At 47.8% G+C, this 18,277-nt stretch overlaps 2 protein-coding genes across 2 annotated transcripts; one reads left to right on the top strand and one right to left on the bottom strand.

Annotated features, from left to right (window-relative positions):
• Window positions 1–5,935: 5,935 nt before the first annotated feature.
• On the top strand, window positions 5,936–10,011 carry ALKBH7 (alkB homolog 7). The gene is made up of 4 exons (XM_035097249.2): window positions 5,936–6,237; window positions 6,342–6,515; window positions 8,116–8,240; window positions 9,562–10,011. Exons 1-4 carry the CDS (start codon window positions 5,977–5,979, stop codon window positions 9,695–9,697), a joined length of 696 nt encoding a protein of 231 aa, XP_034953140.2. The 5' UTR covers window positions 5,936–5,976; the 3' UTR covers window positions 9,698–10,011.
• Window positions 10,012–12,221: 2,210 nt separating this feature from the next.
• Window positions 12,222–15,270, bottom strand: PSPN (persephin). The gene is made up of 2 exons (XM_035097248.2): window positions 15,125–15,270; window positions 12,222–12,634 (listed from the first exon to the last, which is right to left on the bottom strand). Exons 1-2 carry the CDS (start codon window positions 15,255–15,257, stop codon window positions 12,228–12,230), a joined length of 540 nt encoding a protein of 179 aa, XP_034953139.2. The 5' UTR covers window positions 15,258–15,270; the 3' UTR covers window positions 12,222–12,227.
• Window positions 15,271–18,277: the final 3,007 nt, after the last annotated feature.

Below are 18,277 nucleotides of genomic sequence, written 5' to 3'. Positions count from 1 at the left end.
TTGTACTCTGCAAAAGCAATGCATACTGTTGGCAAGCCACTGGCCAGAGTATTAAACACATATCCATTCAATTATACAGAATAGGAAGAGCAGTACTAGAGAATAGTTAAAGAAATCTGAGATAAGTGGAAGTCTTTTGCGGGAGAAGCATAGATAAGGGATTGGGAATATTGCTGGATTGACATGATATTGTTAATTTTGGGTACGAATGATTAGCCGAATGTATGTTTTTTTTTCTCGTTTTCTTTTGTTTATTGATTGTTGGTAATTTTTACGTTTATGAATACTATGATTATTATTATTTATATTACACTATGATTATTATTATTATTTGGAGATGAAGTTATAGATTATTATGTTATGTTATATTATTATTTTTATTTGATTTTGTACATTATTATTTATAGGTTATTGTTTGTCCTGTATGTTTTGATTTCTTTTTGAGTGTGTGGTGAATGTATTTTAATCCAAATTCAAATAAAGCTTGTTTTAAAACTAAATAAAAAATTAATGTGTGAATTCAGCTTTCTGCACTTAGCCAAAAAACAGACAATTTTTTTAAAAGGCAGGGCCGGGGATCCAGGGAATAAAATGTTGGCAATCCCACCCACCATTGCAGTTCATCTTGGAAGAGCATTTGGAGCTGCAGAGAGAGAGAGAGTGGTTTGACTATATGCAATTTTGGCTTTTTGCTCTCTCCGCTGAACGTAACCTCCACTGAGAGTCAGCTGTACTGTATATTGCCAGTGGGTTGCTTTCACACCTTGCCACAAATGTGTGTGCCTGCAATCCTAGTGTGATCCTGTCCATTGTAAGCAACATGTGCAAAGTAGTTGGAAGGGAGGGGGGGAACCAGCTGCTGTGCTGAGGACTGGCAATAATAAATAACAACATTTGTTAGTCCCTTCATCTTGCCCAAGGCAACCCGAAGGGACTTACAAGAACAAAAAGAGCCCCCCCATATATACACATTCCTCCCCATCAGGGCCGTCTTAAGCATATCTGCCCCCCCCCCCCCGTTTCCCAGAGTTGTTGACCTTTTTAGGGAGCTGACACCACACTTGCATATTATCTCTGCTTGGGGAAAGAAAACAGGAAACATAAACAAACTGTTTTTGTTGCCCGTTTATTGTGTGCCTGTGCAGAGGTCCCCAAACCACCCCTCAAAGTAAAACACCCCCCACACAGAAATGTTTAAGGTTTTTTGCATAAATTTGGCCACAGCTTTATTAAAACACAAAGTATGTTGCACATATCATTGCACATATTATTAAGTATATAACAACATCACATTGTTTTGCTTATTCTTGTTTTGTTGTTGCAGATTTAAGACAATTATTATCTTATTATGTAAACCTTGCTTTTAACAAGGAATCTACAGTTCTCCCTTTCAATATACTATTTTTTAGATCCATGCTTTTTTTAACGGATAATAGGTGTCCTGCACTCTTTTCGTGTATTTCGCTACTCCTAGATGAATGCTCCCAGTTTTGGAAACCTCTATTGTCACTAAAAGTAGTGACATTAGCATTGAAAAGCTTACAGTAGAAGCAGAACACTGAATTGGCAGATATGGAATATAGAAGCCAATCTCGATTTACAGTTTCATTATTCTTTAACTTTCTCGATCTAGCAGAAACCGTCTTAGCTTGTCTGGGAGAATTTGCGGCCACAACGAAGGATCACCCATTGCATTTTCATCAAATGTCACTTCCAGGGGAGTCTCGGACGTTGAGGGAGATTCAGCTGCAAGTGCAGAAGTAGAGGCTTCTTCAATACATGCAGTATGTTCTAAATCTCTTGAAGGTCTTTCTTCTTCATCCACGGTTGCAGAAGATGTACTTGAAGGTCTTTCTTCTTTATCCACAGTTGCAGAAGATGTACCTGTTGAAACAGAAAAAGCATAGGTTAGTACACATAAATTACAATAGTGGCTCTGAGAGCAATAGACCTCATGAGCACTTTGTAGGTTCAAATCCAAACTTGTAAAAAACAATTTAAGGTCAGCTGTTGTGCCATTTAAGTGTCACAACGATTGCTCTTAATAATAAAGGTAAAGGGACCCCTGACCATTAGGTCCAGTCGTGACCGACTCTGGGGTTGCACGCTCATCTCGCATTATTGGCCGAGGGAGCCGGCATATAGCTTCCAGGTCATGTGGCCAGCATGACAAAGCCGCTTCTGGCAAACCAGAGCAGCACACGGAAACGCCGTTTACCTTCCCGCTGTAGCGGTTCCTATTTATCTACTTGCACTTTGATGTGCTTTCGAACTGCTAGGTTGGCAGGAGCTGGGACCGAGCAACGGGAGCTCACCCCGTCACAGGGATTCGAACCGCTGACCTTCTGATCAACAAGCCCTAGGCTCAGTGGTTTAACCCACAGCGCCACCTGGGTCCTATGCTTTTAATAATAAACGTACGCAAATAATATACATGGATAAAGTAAGTAGCTCACTTACTTTGTTGGGGAAAAAATCCAATTGGAGTTGTCAACTTCTTTACATTTTCTTCTCTCTCAAGTTTTCTATTTCTGTTTTGGTATCCTGAAAGTTTCTTCTTCCTATCAGCCATCTGCAGAAATTAATAAAAAGAATTAGATAAACATGAATGTGACATGTGCATAAACAGGAATTGGCTGGCCAAGGCTTGTGCTTCGCTTACCTCCACGTTCAGACAGATTCCGCTCTGCTCGTCTCCTCCCCGTGCACGTCGTCAACGCTCAGTCCTGGACTCGGGTGCGCAGAATCCGGTAGTACAGCAAGAGAACCGATGGTGCTGGATGTCAATGAGATATGTGTATAAAAAACTATGTAGACAGGTAATCATGTCACAGCTTTTTCTCATCGTGGCAGCTGGATAAACACAATCTCCAATAAACATCTCTAATTAGGGAGGAGGACCTGCGAGGCTGGGTGTCTGATTTATTACTCACCCAGAATGTCCATTTACCGGTGGAGATTAGCGGTAAAGTGGACTCTCCCCCCCCTTTTTTTGTGTGCCAAAGTACCTTAAGGGATTTGGTGTAGGAGTTGAGGGGCTGGGAAGGTGAAGTCTTTTACAGCTTGATCCAGGAGACTGAATGGAAAAGAGAGAGGGAGGGAGGGAGAACCATTATCCTACTAATCCCTTTTTTCTAATTAAGTAAGAAGGAGAAGGAGAAGAATCTAAAACATAATTTACCTGCCTTGGGCTGCAATCCTAAACACCCTACTATTACTATTAAGTCTTACTAGGGCGATTTACCTGTGCTTAGAAAGGAACATCAGTTTTAACTCCAACGGAAGACGTATCAACAATTATTTCCATATGATTTTCCCACTCAGTCACTCCCTTAAGCATGAGCCACCTTCTCTCGAGAAATGAACATAGTTATAACTCTGATAATGGACCATGCAAACATATTTAATCTACAATCACAGAATCTGGTATCACTTTCAATCCCTCTGCAGGCGCCACACATACTGTGTTTCCCCTATTTTAGGACGTAGCCATAAAATAAGATGCAAAACCAATATTTAAGCATGGTTGATGCAAGCTGTAATTGCATGCAGTTGCCTTCACCACCAGGGTGCTTTTGCTTGATGCAAAAGTAATATTTAATCATGCTTGATGCAAGCTGTAAAGGTAAAGGGATCCCTGACCACTAGGTCCAGTTGTGACCGACTCTGGGGTTGCGCGCTCATCTCACATTATTGGCAGAGGGAGCCAGCGTATAGCTTCCAGGTCACGTGGCCAGCATGACAAAACCGCTTCTGGCAAACCAGAGCAGCACATGGAAACGCCGTTTACTTTCCCGCTGTAGCGGTTCCTATTTATCTACTTGCATTTTGACGTGCTTTCGAACTGCTAGGTTGGCAGGAGCTGGGACCAAGCAATGGGAGCTCACCCCATCACAGGGATTCGAACCGCCAACCTTCTGATCAGCAAGCCCTAGGGCTCAGTGGTTTAGCCCACAGCGCCACCTGGGTCCCTGATGCAAGCTGTAATCGCATGCAATTGCTTTCACCACCAGGGTACATCCAGTCGTTGACACTAAACAAAGACCAGGCAGGGAAGAGAAGATATGCAGGAGAGAACCGATTTCACAAGAGAGGGTACAAATCAATGCCCATTCCAACTTCATGGGAGAAAACCAAATGCACGATACCAAAGAAGCATGGATCCAGATCACAGACCAGCAGCCACACATATACAACCCAACCAACAAACAAGCCTTTCCTTAATCTCCTACGACCCCCCCTCCCCAAACGATCATCTCCCATCACCACCCTATTCTCACCTTCAACCAACCCGTATAGTCATATACAGACAGGGTCAAACTCTTTGTTTTTTCTTAATTACAGCCATGGAGACCCCTGACTGCTATTGCAGCACCAATGGAACCTTCTTTACTAAGCTTCTTAGCTGATGGGGATGGGGGTCATGGAAGGGGCAAACCTTTCCTTTGCATCTGCAGCAGAAAGACCACTGCCACAAACACACACAAAATGGCTGACTTTTTGAAATAAAGAAACAAGAAAGTGCACTAAAAAGTGTGCTGCTTGGTGAAATGTGCCATTTTGATCTTCAAGCCAGTCCCTCCCCAAGCCAGCCCTTCGCCACCCAGAGGGGGGCGGGGGGTCACATTGCCTCTCCCAAAGCCCCTGGCCCTTACAAAATCCCCCACCCCACTTGCCCCAAAGTGGCAGGGTACCTGGAGGCATGCGATCCCACAAAAGCAATGTACAGTGGAACCTCGGTTTATGAACACCTCGGTTTATGAATTTTCGGTTTATGAACGCCGCGGACCCATCTGGAACGGATTAATTCACTTTCCATTACTTTTAATGGGAAAGTTCGCTTCAGTTTATGAACGCTTCAGTTTATGAACAGACTTCCGGAACCAATTACACCCATGTTTCAGTTTATGAACGCTTCAGTTTAAGTACTTCGCGGACCCGTCTGGAACAGATTAATCCACTTTCCATTACTTTCAATGGGAAAGTTCGCTTCAGTTTATGAACGGTTACTCCGCGGACCGTCTAGCACGGATTAATCCACTTTCCATTACTTTCAATGGGAAAGTTCGCTTCAGTTTATGAACAGACTTCTGGAACCAATTGTGTTCATAAACCGAGGTACCACTGTAGAATAGTGGGTAAGAAGGATGAAAACACAGCTCTCAAAACAACCAGCTCTTTAGTCTAGCTCTGAGTCCAGACTGAACAGTAGCTTAGCCAACTGGCTTATATAGTACTCAGTAACTTGCAACAGTAACAAACTTCCCCTAGCTACCCAATCCGTGAACAGCACTCTCAATCCTTCATTTGCATGTTATGGACCTGAGTGAGAACTGCAGCCACAGTGGGCAGGGTAAGAACTGCAGCCACGGTGGCCAGAAGGAGTACTGCAGTTAACTTAATACATAACAAGCAGCGCCCAAGGTGGCCCCCAAAGCAGCTCCGCGGGCGCCTCTTGGTCTCCGCGTACCTTGCCTTGCCCTTCCTTCTTGATCCTACGGGAGCAAGGGCGCTCCGAACTCCAGGCAGGCAGGCAGGCGCTCGGTTTTCTCCAGCCGTTTGCTGCTGGACGGGAAGAAGCGCGCAGATTTGAAATGATGGACTCCGCCCCCCTGTGGGTGCCATTTGGAAACACAGCTCAATAAAAGTTGTTTTGAATGTATGCTTACATTTGGCTTTCTTCAGTTAATGTTTTGTTCCGTATTGTTTTATTTGCTGTCCCAATGTGTAGTCGACCGCTTGGGAGATTTCTCTTCTTTTCTCTTTCTCTTTGAAAGCATGAAACGAAGAACGACACTACTGTAATAGGGAAATCCATTACTTAAAAAGGACGGGGATAGCAGGGGGCGGAGAAAGCAAGCACGTGGGTTCCTGGCTCCTGTCCCCGGGATCCGTGAAAGGCGAACGTCAGCATGCAGCGAGGGGTGTCGGCGCGCCCGGCATGCACCGCGGGCTCGCCCTGCCCCGCCGGCGGCTATGCAGAGCCGGTGCGCCGTGGGCGCGCGGAGGGCGCGCTGGGCTGCGTGGCAATACGCCGAGCGGGCGCTGCACGGCCGGGAAGGCGCTCCGGGGCAGCCGGCGGTGGCGGCGTCGAGCGAGGCGCTGCTGCGGAGGCTGGTGGCGGGCGGCGCGTCGGTGGTGCCGGGCTTCCTGAGCGAGGAAGAAGAGGCGCTGCTGGCGGGGGAGGTGGAGGCGCAGCTGCGCCGAGGCCGCTACCAGGACGCGCACTGGGACGGGGTGGGTATCCCCGGGGCACCTTGGGCACCCGGCGTGGGCGCGCGAAGTGGAGGGGAGACGGGGGCCTGCCAAACATCTCACGAAATCTCTTCTCCTTCCCGTAGGTTATTCATAGGTACCGCGAGACAGAAAAATCGCACTGGAGCAAGGAGAGTCAGGAGATCCTGCAAAGGGTCCGGGATACGGCTTTCCCCCCAGGAGTGCCGCAGCTCGCTCAAGTTCACGTCCTGGATTTGGATAAAACTGGCTACATAAAGCCCCACATAGACAGTGTCAAGGTAAGGCAAACACGCCTGGTATTCTCCTTGCAGCTTCGCAGAATAGCATCCTGATCACTGGGGAGGGTTGTGCCCCAGAGCAGGGGTTGGAAACGGGGGTGGGGGTGGCCTCCACATGCTGTGGGCTATAATGCCTCATTCCTGGTTATGATCTGTGCTGGCTGGTATTGATGGAAGGGCACCGTGTTGGCCTCCCCTTCCCTAGGTGCCCTTTATGGGCTTCCTAGAGCCAGTCAAATGGGACGTGGGTGGCGCTGTGGGTTAAAGCACACAGAGCCCTAGGGCTTGCCGATCGGAAGGTCGGCAGTTTGAATCCCTGCGACGGGGTGAGCTCCTGTTGCTCGTTCCCAGCTCCTGCCCACCTAGCAGTTCGAAAGCACATCAATGTGCAAGTAGATAAATAGGGACCGCTACAGTGGGAAGGTAAGCGGCGTTTCCTGTGCTGCTCTGGTTCACCAGAAGCGGCTTAGTCATGCTGGCCACATGACCTGGAAGCTGTACGCCGGCTCCCTCGGCCAATAATGCGAGATGAGTGCTGCAACCCCAGAGTCGGTCATGACTGGACCTAACGGTCAGGGGTCCCTTTACCTTTACCTAGAGCCAGTCAAATGGCCAGGGTGGGAGAGGAGATGTGGAGATGTGATCGGCCATAAGTAGTCCTTATAAGTAGTTCCCCCCCTTCATAAGTAGTCCCCCCCTTCAGCTTGAGCCAGCAAAATGAATGGGAAGCAACATCAGGCAACACCAGGCAACAGTGACTGAAATAATTGCAGGTGGGCAGCAGGAGACAACCCCCCCCCCAGTGACCATGAATAAGAGGCACATTTTGGGGGTGGGTGCAAAATTAATATTTAGCATTGGCCCTAAAGCCAGCTGGCCTTTTTCAAGAAGAGTGCTTGCCTTTTGTTGCTACGCATTCATGCACAAACGGTGGGCCCTGAGTTGCTATAAGCCAGGCCTAGTTCTCATTGAGAAGGTAAACTTGTGTTTGGACGGCAGCAGTACCTGTGACCGCAACTGGAGGCTTGGCTGACTGAATGCTCCATCGTGCAAAGCAGCTCCCTGCTTGTGTGAGAAGGATTCTAGCATCTCATTCTCCCTGACATGCTAGTTTTCTGTGCCCAGGGGACTGTGTTTGGTGGAGGATTTCATCGCATGAGTTCCTTCAAACTAGATTCAAGGGGAATACGGTAGTTCAAATACAAATTTACCCTGTCAGTGAGAACCAGGCTTGTATGTTCCCTTCTGGGGTTGGCTTTCTGATGAGAATGGATTTTGCATCCATTGGAGAAATGTTGTTTATGGAGCTTTGTGTTAAAACTTGACGCTTGTAGCATAATTGTTTGCATGTCCACTCAGATATGGGGTCCCGTTGAGTTTGGTGCCCCTTCTTGGCAACATCACACCCCAGTTCAGGCATTGAGAAAATGTGTTCAAATGTTAGCATCTTTCCCCCCGTGTAAATGTATCTAAATGTATCTTCCTGCCCCACCTCTCACAGGTGCTGTTGTATCTGGGTTGTGTTAAAGGACTAGTTGTGGTTACAGAATTAAACATTCTGTTCTCTTTCCCCCTTCCTTTTTTAAAAACCACCTGCTAGTTCTGTGGCTGCACCATTGCAGGCCTTTCCCTGCTATCCTCAAGCGTGATGCGCCTGGTCAGTGAGCAGAACGTGCACGACTGGCTGGACCTGCTGCTTGAACGCCGTTCTCTTTACATCCTCAGGTAATAAGCAATATTAATATGTTAGAATTGCCTGGTTAGATTGCAGCCAGAGATACCGTCTAGCCCAGCATCCTGCCTCCCAACAGATGCCTCTGAGAAAGTACGGCGATGAAAGCAAGAGTCCTCCCTTGTTGTTTGCTTACCTGTCAAAATCCCCTTGCAAAGCGTTTTTTGGGGGGAGCGCTAGGTTCCTGCTTCCACTTCTTTGCATCATATGGTGCCACCTTGTTTCAAATCCCAAACCCTAGGAAGATGGGTCTCTTGCTACCTACTCATTTTACTGAAACATTCACCAAAGGTTTTGATCACTGAATTGACTTTTATAAAATAGAACATATTCTAGACAATAATAATGCAAGGTGATTTTAGTCAAGTATTCAATGATACAGGTATGAAATGCTTTTACAGAATTTACCTTTGTGCCCATGGATTTGTTCTGTATTGGCTTACGGTTTCAGCTGATCATAAGAAACATATCTTTCTTATGCAAGTCACTTCATATTTCACAAACAAGCCAAAACTATTTGATTAATTGGTCTCTCATCAGTTGTGTTACCTTCAGTTAAATTCTATTGTTGTACCGTAGTTCCTCAGCAAGGAACAAAATATAGAATAATTCTAGTCTCAAATTTTTATTATTTTTTAAAATGCTTATCAGTGAGTTGGATTAGATTTAATTCCACTTTGTTAAATGTTTTCAGAATATATTCATAAGCATATGCCAATTAATGTTCTGGTGCTTCAAATATTTTCAGTATTTTATTACTGTATTCATATTTTCTATGTAAAATTGATCAGATAGATAATGTTTTATATTTTAATATGTTATAAATAAATAACTGCATTTCTGAAACAAAAAGGGAAAAAAAAGAACAATTTAAGCATCATTCCCTATTACGCTCAAACTCAGAGGGATGAACCCCACTCAGATACTGGTTCTAGCAAATCACAGTTCCCTGATTTTTGGATGTTACAAGGCAGTGTGTTTTGTTCAACAGCAGAAGCTTCTGATCCCCCCCAAAGAGGGGAGAGGGCAATATATGAGCTCAGGACTCGTTTGTGGATCAGGGAACCGTGGCTTCACATTATGTGTGAACCAGCCTGATATCTTACTCATGAAGGTCCTGAGCTCTTCATATACATGAAGTGCTGTGGGATGTAGACTAGTGTGTTTCCTCTCTCTCTCTCTCTCTCTCTCTCTCTCTCTCTCTCTCTCTCTCTCTCTCTCTCTCTCTCTGTGTGTGTGTGTGTGTGTGTGTGTAAATAATTATTAGTTATGGTAACACACTGGTATCTTGTGTAATTTCTTCTTTGCCTTAAGGGGGCCAGCTCGCTATGAATTCACTCATGAGATCCTTAAAGATGAGGAATCCTTTTTCGGTGGAAGGAAGGTCCCCCGGGAGCGAAGGATCTCTGTCATCTGCCGAAACCTCCCCTTGCCATCTACTCCACCATAGAACCTGACTGACTGTCTCCATTTGGAGTATCTCTTAAGCGCTCAACTGGTGGGAGTGGAGCTGCTTCTGAAATTGTTGCTCTGTCCTGCCCTCCTAGCTCCATGGGACACAGTTTTGCAACCAGGAGTAAGTGATGGGCTTTCTCATCAGCAAACCAGAAGGAGAGTCTGAGGATGGTCAAGATCTAAGGCCGTTTTGCCCTTAGCGGATGGGAAAGTGGGGAGCCCTGCAAAGAGTGGGGGAAATGGGCCGAAACATACTTCGTGAATGTACTGTTCATCTCAGGGAATAAAAATCTTGATGCTTCTTTGATATGTTGCGCTCAAGTTTTTTTGCCTACATTCACTGCCACACAGGCTGTTTCAAAATGGCAAACTCAGCAAAGGAGGCTGATCAGGGGTTGTCCAATGGAAGGTTACAAGCTGTAACGAAAGTGGAGGTGATGAGAATCACACACCTGGTCCTTGGCAACTCGCTGACAAAGCTTTTCTTGTTTTTCCCAAAGAGAGAGAGGGGAGACTATAATGCTCACAAAATTTTCATTCTTCGCACTTCTATCCATAGCTCACACAATCCTTGAATCCCTCCCTCTCTTTGTAAATAGAAAAAGATTCATGATGCTTGTGGAGCTGGGGTGATTGAGAAGCATTTTCCTTTATTAAAATCTGTATTTGTTTTTCCTTAGAATGTAGGCTTGTTGCAAGGGTCTCTTTCTGATTTTTATATTTTCCTTGGTTCCTCAAATAGCATAGGTACTTAGTAATAATAATAATAATAATAATTAATAAATAATATTCAGTATACCTGAAGGAACATCTCCGCCTCCATTGTTCTGCCCGGACACTGAGGTCCAGCGCCGAGGGCCTTCTGGCGGTTCCCTCGCTACGAGAAGCCAAGTTACAGGGAACCAGACAGAGGGCCTTCTCGGTAGTGGCACCCACCCTGTGGAATGCCCTCCCACCAGAGGTCAAAGAGAACAACAATTACCAGACCTTTAGAAGGCATCTTAAGGCTGCCCTGTTTAGGGAAGCTTTTAATGTTTGATGAATTTCTGTATTTTAATGTTTTGTTGGAAGCCGCCCAGAGTGGCTGGGGGAACCCGGCCAGATGGGCGGGGTACAAATATCTTCTTCTTCTTCTTCTTCTTCTTCTTCTTCTTCTTCTTCTTATTATTATTATTATTATTATTATTATTATTATTATTATTGCTTTTGCAGTACATTGCTTTTCTATACCTGGCATTGCCTGGGTCACTTTGCAGCAGTCTCTTATCATTTGACTCAGGTGATCCGTTGTGGAATAATAATAATACTTTATTATTTATACCCCGCCCATCCAGTCTTTGCTCCCACGAAGCTAGCAAGCAACCTGTCCTCCCAATAAGTGCTGGTAACCCCAAAACTGTGGACACTGTCATTGCCTTGCTTGCTCTTTATTGTATAGACACCAGTATTTACAAGTCAGTCATTCTTAATGCATGTCTGGGACTAATACCCTCAAGCCTCTTAACACGAGAAATCAGCATATACATTATTATATATATAATATAATAAGCTCAGTTTGGACAAAGGGTAGCACAACTGCTAGGCCTTCCTCCTATTCAGGGGAAGAAATAAATTAAATAACTTAGAAATAACCCATAAATATAGCCGCTTGCTCAGCCCTGACAGTGCTGCCCCAGCCTCCCAGACCTAATTCAGAAAGGATCCAGTCAAAAAAACTGCATGTTTGTAAAGTGAAGTGGTCCTAAGGAGGAGCAGGGGACCAGTAATGGGTGTGACACTCCTTGGGCTGTGAGTTATGAGGAATGGCTTTGCACATGGAACTGGGGAGCAGCATGGGGGCTTGGGCACCCCTTGTTGGGGCGTCTTTGTTAGTTGCACATTAACTGTGTCCAGTTCTGGGCACCACAGTTCAAGAAGGATACTGACAAGCTGGAACGTGTCCAGAAGAGGGCAACCAAAATGGTCAAAGGCCTGGAAACGATGCCTTATGAGGAACGGCTTAGGGAGCTGGGTATGTTTAGCCTGGAGAAGAGAAGGTTAAGGGGTGATATGATAGCCATGTTCAAATATATAAAAGGATGTCATATAGAAGAGGGAGAAAGGTTGTTTTCTGCTGCTCCAGAGAAGCGGACACGGAGCAATGGATTCAAACTTCAAGAAAGAAGATTCCACCTAAACATTAGGAAGAACTTCCTGACAGTAAGAGCTGTTCGGCAGTGGAATTTGCTACCAAGGAGTGTGGTGGAGTCTCCTTCTTCGGAGGTCTTTAAGCAGAGGCTTGACAGGCATATGTCAAGAATGCTTTGATGGTGTTTCCTGCTTGGCAGGGGGTTGGACTGGATGGCCTCTTGTGGTCTCTTCCAACTCTATGATTCTATGAATTGGCTAAAAGCACATCTTGAGCCAAGGACTGCGTTGGTGGGGAAATGTAAAGGTGGCCTGTTCTGCTGTGGGGTCTGCCCCTGCCCCTGCCTGCATTCATTTATCCCTCCCCTCGCCCCCTCAAAAAACAAAACAAAACACCATCAGCCCACACAGCTGCAGGCAGCGGCCGAAAGCTGCTCCACCTCCTGCCACTGGTGCCTATCATCCAGGAAAGCCACATCCTCGTAGTGTGTGGGGCGGCAGCAGGGGTCCCCCAAGGCCGGTATCTCGCTCCTCTGCAGCAGAGCGGAGAGGGTCAGGTCGTGGTTGCTGCGGGCCTTGGGGCAGCTGCCACTGCAGTACTTGAAGAGGATGGTCTCCTCGGAGCTGTAGCCCAAGCCCAGGTCCTTGACGCGAACCTGCAGGCTTCGCAGGCGGCACTCCCGGTCCTCGGGCCTCTCCCACGCGCGCCGCTTGGGGCGGCTCCTGGCCAGGTCGGGAAGCGACTTGAGCAGGCTGTTGTGGAGGCCTGCCGCGCCCAGGGATGCTCCTTGGGAGGTCTGGGTTTCTGAAATGAGAAGGAAAGGAAGAATGGGGAAAGGCACGTAGGGGATCCAGTTAAAAGCAAGCAATGTCCTGCTCCCATAGTTTGACAGCCAAGCCCCCCACCCCCTCCCCTCTCCGCACACCTCCGAGATGGGATCACTTCTAGTATTTGAGCCCCATCTGGGAATAAGATGCCTGGAGAAACTAGTAAAGGGTAAAGGGACCCCTGATCATTAGGTCCAGTCGTGACCGACTCTGGGGTTGCGCGCTCATCTCACATTATTGGCCGAGGGAGCCGGCGTATAGCTTCCAGGTCATGTGGCCAGCATGACAAAGCCGCTTCTGGCAAACCAGAGCAGCACATGGAAACGCCGTTTACCTCCCCTATTTATCTACTTGCATTTTGACGTGCTTTCAAACTGCTAGGTTGGCAGGAGCTGGGACCGAGCAACGGGAGCTCACCCCGTCACAGGGATTCGAACTGCCGACCTTCTGATCAGCAAGCCCTAGGCTCAGTGGTTTAGCCCACAGCGCCACCTGGGTCCCATCTGGAGAAAGTACCCTTGGACAATCAGATACCCAACTCTTCTCTGGTAGTCTTTGCCTGCCTGTGGCTCTCCAGATGTTTGGGGGAGTTTGTTCCACATGACTATGCCAATTCTGTGTTTCAACACCCAGGGGATTGTTGCCATCCTACCTGATCCTTGCGCACTGTGCTATGTCAGTTATAGTGGTCAAAAAGCTAGAGCGCTGGTATAGAGACCTAGGTCACAAATAGTGAGCAAGCTTCTACAGTTGTCCGGGTTTGTATGATCTGGCTATTCACAGCTGGGAATGTTTTGAATTGTAAATAACTGATACATCAGCCACACACATAGAACGGCTTGGCCATTTCTTACCAAATAAGAAATATGTACAAAATGAGCTTAGGAGTACAGGAGAAGCTCACATTACTTCCTCTCTCTAGGCATTTCTGCCACTTATCTAGGGTGTCCCATCCCAAAGCAATAAGTTGTTGCATGCACAAAGTCCGCTCAGGCAACGGGACCCGCCATGCCCCCTAAATCTGCTCTGGAGAGTTACGGGAAGTCCATAATAGAATTAGGGGGTGCGGGAGGAAATTGCATTGTGTGAGGGGACCTCATTTCATTTCCACCCTATATGTCTGCCGTGTTTTCACACACCGGTTTTATGTTTTTTTAAAATAACCCCCTTTCATGCCACAATCGCATTAAGACAGAGGGCTTGCGTACACTCAAAACCTAAAACAACGTTTTACCAAACTTTCCCCTCTTGGTACTAAATGCTACTTTTGCTTTAAGCCGTAAAGCAGGGGAGGGGAACCCGTGTGGCCCTCAGCCAGCATAGCAGTAGGTGCAGGCATGATGGGAGTTGTAGTTCGGCAACATCTGGAAGTTCCCCATATCTGTTGCTGCTGCGGCAGCTTTGGTTGGCAATGGATCAAGAAAAGAGACTTCAGAGAACAGAACTGTAGCGCTTTTTGGGAAAGGGGGAGCCTTGTTTCATTAATGGTACAAGTTCCTTGAACACATATAACTAATTATTGAGTACATTTTTATCCTGTCCTTCCTAGGGCAGCACATATGGTGTGTGTGTGTGTGTGTGTGTGTGTGTGTGTGTGTGTGTGTGTGTGTGTGTGTGTGTGTGTGTTTCTGCCGCCACCATTTTATTCTCACAACTACCTAGTGAGAGCACCTGTAGGTGAGCTCCATTGCTAAGTAGTAATTGGAGGTTTAGCCTCCAAATCTTAACACTTAACTGTCTGGCTTTCCTGGGAGTGAATCTAAATCAGGCATAGGCAAACTCGGCCCTCAATATGTTTTGGGACTACAACTCCCATCATCCCTAGCTAACAGAACCAGTGGTCAGGGATTATGGGAGTTGTAGTCCCAAAACATATGGAGGGCCTGATCTAAACATTGCTCTAAGCACGGTCTTGCTTACAGCTCTGGCCTTAGCTAGACTAGGCCCTTCTCAATGCTCCATCATGCTCTTCCACCCAAACTAGTATGTTCATCCATCCATTCATGTTTGGTACACCAGATGACCTTCATGACATTTCTATTTCTGGAGCCCTTGAAGGGCTGTTCAAGGCCACCCTCAATGGCCAAGCTGCACATCGTGAAGAGGCATGCCCCAGAATCTCTTGAAAGGGCACAGAATATGAGCTTCCCCTTCTAGCTCCTGTTATTGTCAGTGAGAGATGCTGAGTCTAGGACTGCTTTGCTAATGCCCCAAAACTCTCGTTGGCCGATGCAGCCGTTATTCAGATATTCAGAGACACAAGCGATGTGCTGAAGGCCACAACTGGGGATTTTCCAGAAGAGCAGAAATTTGAACCCACGTTGTTGAATTCCAAGAGAGCACCTTAGGTCATTCTAGCCCACCAGCTACAGCAACAGCCACCACCAAACCCAAGCATGGCAGGATCCCTTAATTGGAAGTACAATTCAGTAGGAGCTTCTTAAGAATTCCCAAATGGTTGTCATACCTAGTGGTGTCTGTAGCGCATCTCCGACTGCGGTCCCCGACGAGGTCTGCATTGCCAGGCTCTTGCCTTCAGTGAGCTGGGAAGGAACTATTTGGATCAATAGGACCAGAGAGAGGAGCTGAGGGGGGCCCATCCTTTACCCAGTGAGCAGGGCCAGGTTCTATAAGGAAGATGACTCCTTCCCCCTCATTTATATCTTCTTTGGAACGGCGGGGGTGGGAGGGGGAATAGCATGGAAGGAAAAGCGTTAACCCTTGTGCCTTGAAAACTATTACAGATCACGCAAGTGATGTTTCCTGCGCGATGGGCTTAGAGGCTCAATCGAGAAAGCGCTCATAAATCACTGTCGCTTCGATGAGATCCCTGTAAAGGATGCAGTCTCTCTCCCCGCAGCCTATCACCCTTTCCTCGAGATGTTTCTGGGAGCCCTCCTTGCAGGAGGCGGGCAGAGAACTACCCTAGCTGCATCTGAAGGCAGGCTTCCAGTCCACGTTCTTTTCTAAGTACCAGGTCAGCCAGCTAAACAAGTAACCCATGTAGTCAGTTGCAGCAACAATACTCCAGGGGTACCAATGCAAGAAGTTTGGGGGAGGTTTTCCTTGGCAATGTTGTGCCTTGCAGGACGTAACACTAGGGTTAGGTGGCGCTCTACACAACCCAAGTGTCTTGCCCACTCTCTTCTGTGTCCAGTGCATTTTTCTGGTATAGCATGGTTTTGATGGAAACTGGAACCATTGGTGTTTCTGTCAAATGCTGTCCTTGTCTCCCCCATCCGAAATGGTTAAATCTTTAAGAGAGCCCAGAATCCTTGAATGGAAATTCCTGGAGCTTATTCTGCCCAGATCCCGCTGTGGTGAAATGCTTTCGGGAGGAGTTGCTGACAGTGGCGGCTGGCGGGGTGGGTGGGGAGAGAAAAGGAAGGGCAACTCCATAAATTATGGCTTCGTGGAACATACCGAGCTGGCTGGCTTGGCCCTGGCTTCAGAAGCAACCTAGCCTGCAGTTATCGGACAGGATGTCCGGAAAGGGGGACTCCCTTTTCTCCACACTGATGGATGGTGAGGAGATGGAGCCAAACCTCCCTTCTTGAGAGAGCGGGGAGATGGCACTCATGCCAACACCACTGTGCTTCGCAGGGCACCCCTAGTGGGACGGAGAACGGTGCCTCTACTGTCTCGGAACCACAACATGCTACACACAAGCTCTCCCTCCATTGTGAAACGACACTTCCAGGCTGTTGCACAATCCAGACTTGGTCCTGAGGGACATGCCCTTTCTACGGCTTAATGATAAGGGAGCAGCCCAAGGTGGGCAGCACCAAAATTTGTCCTTACACAGGCTTGTTTCTGCACTCGCTTCAGCACAGCTCATGATGCTCGGGGTGGCCTGCACTGAACTTGAGCCATGTGACGGGGCAGGGGAGGGTGCGCAGAGTTCACTGGCTGCATGCAACCAAACATGACTTGACGCCTTCGTCACAAGATCAGGGAGGTTGTAGAGGTCAGCTGCTACGCCGCTCCCTTGGTAGGACCAAGGTGGGCAGCCAGGGCCAGCTGACCTTTCAGCTTGTTGCTGCTATGACCTGAAACATCTCAGAGCTGGCTGTGGCTGCTGCAGGGTCTAAAAGACACCTCCAAAGAGCCTTCCCTTGGTGTGTTTTGTGCTCTCTGGGCTAGTGTGCGACTCCAGATCAGCTGCTTCTGTGTATGTGAGCATTCCTGGAATGCCGAGGGAAAGGTCAGCAAAGGGGGAAGAGGAATTTGGGGCAGGCGAGCCGTTGTCTGGCTGTCGGCTTAGCCCTGTAGAGCATGGAACATCTTCTTGAGCCCGGCGAGGCTGGGAGCGCTTGCATGTGGCGTGACAGCGCCGATAAATCACCGTCAAGCCGACACAATAGGGATCTCCGCTGTCTGTGCTCGGCCTCTCCAAGCACATTCCTTCCACTTGGCATGGGGAATACCACAACAGGGCCCAATGGAGGCTTAGCAGGAGTGGAAACACGTCTGGAGAACGAGGAGGAGCGGAATAACAGGCCAGAGGGCAACACGGATGATCAATGGTTGCGAGTTGTGTGGGTGGGCAGAAGGGAGGACACCCAACTTCAACCGTCTAATGTGCCAAGTGAACAGTAGTGATGGGGAGCTTGTGGCCCGCAAGATGTTTCTGGACTAGAACGCCTCTCAAACTCAACTATTCACCATGCTGGCTGGGGGTGGTGAGATCTGCAGTCCAAAAGCATCCTAGAGGACCACACAAGTTCCCCATCTCAACTGGATCTGGGCACATGGAGTTACACGTGTATGCATGTGTATCAGGAATGGTTAGAGCAGCGGCTTTCAAGCTGTATTTCCAAGGGAACCATGAGCTTCCTCAGAGTTTGACTGAAGGTTCCTCTATGTGAAGATCATGGCCACTAATGAATGGCATGGCAAGCTCTCTTTCAGGGAGGGCTGTCTGTCCGTGTTTGAAGAAAGCAGACCTTCTATGCAATGTACAGCCATGGGATTGTTCTAGGTTTCCCCAGGGCCATGGGTGAGGCCCAACCATCTTAGTCAGGGCCTTGTGTGAACAGAATGTGTGTCCTAGCACATGGTCTAGATCAGGGGTGTCAAACTCAAATTCATCGGGGGCCGCATCAGCAGTTTGGTCACCCTCAAAGGGCCGGTTGTATCTGTAGGACTATGTGTCCACTCTTTATTATAGCGAAGGGAGGAAGCGTGCACGGCGGGGCGGGGGAGGAGCCAGAGCGCGATGGCTGCTGGGCGAGGGGGCCGCCGGCGGCAGCAGCAGGAGCTGCTGAGTTCAATGGGACTTGCTCCCAGGGAACAGCGCACAAGAGGGCAAGCTTCTTAGCGCCCGCTCCGCCAAGCGGCACTAATGTGGTGGTCTTTTAAGGTGACCTGCATGCCCAGAAGCACTCTCCTCTTTTCTTTTCCCCTTCTCTGAACGCAGTTCAGCAGCAGGATCGGCGGCAGCTGCTGACTAACACTTTATCATAGATAAAGAACCCTGAGGGTCATCTAATCCAACCCCCTGCAATGCAGGAACCTCAACAAAAGCATCCATGACAGATGGTCATGCAACCTCTGCTTAGAAACCTCCAAGGAGAGTCCACCACCTCCCAAGGGAGACCACTCCACTGACAAACAGCTC

The sequence above is a fragment of the Zootoca vivipara genome, chromosome 16, assembly GCF_963506605.1.
Source record: "Zootoca vivipara chromosome 16, rZooViv1.1, whole genome shotgun sequence".
NCBI lineage: Eukaryota > Metazoa > Chordata > Lepidosauria > Squamata > Lacertidae > Zootoca > Zootoca vivipara.
This window is presented reverse-complemented; position numbering and strand designations above follow the sequence as displayed.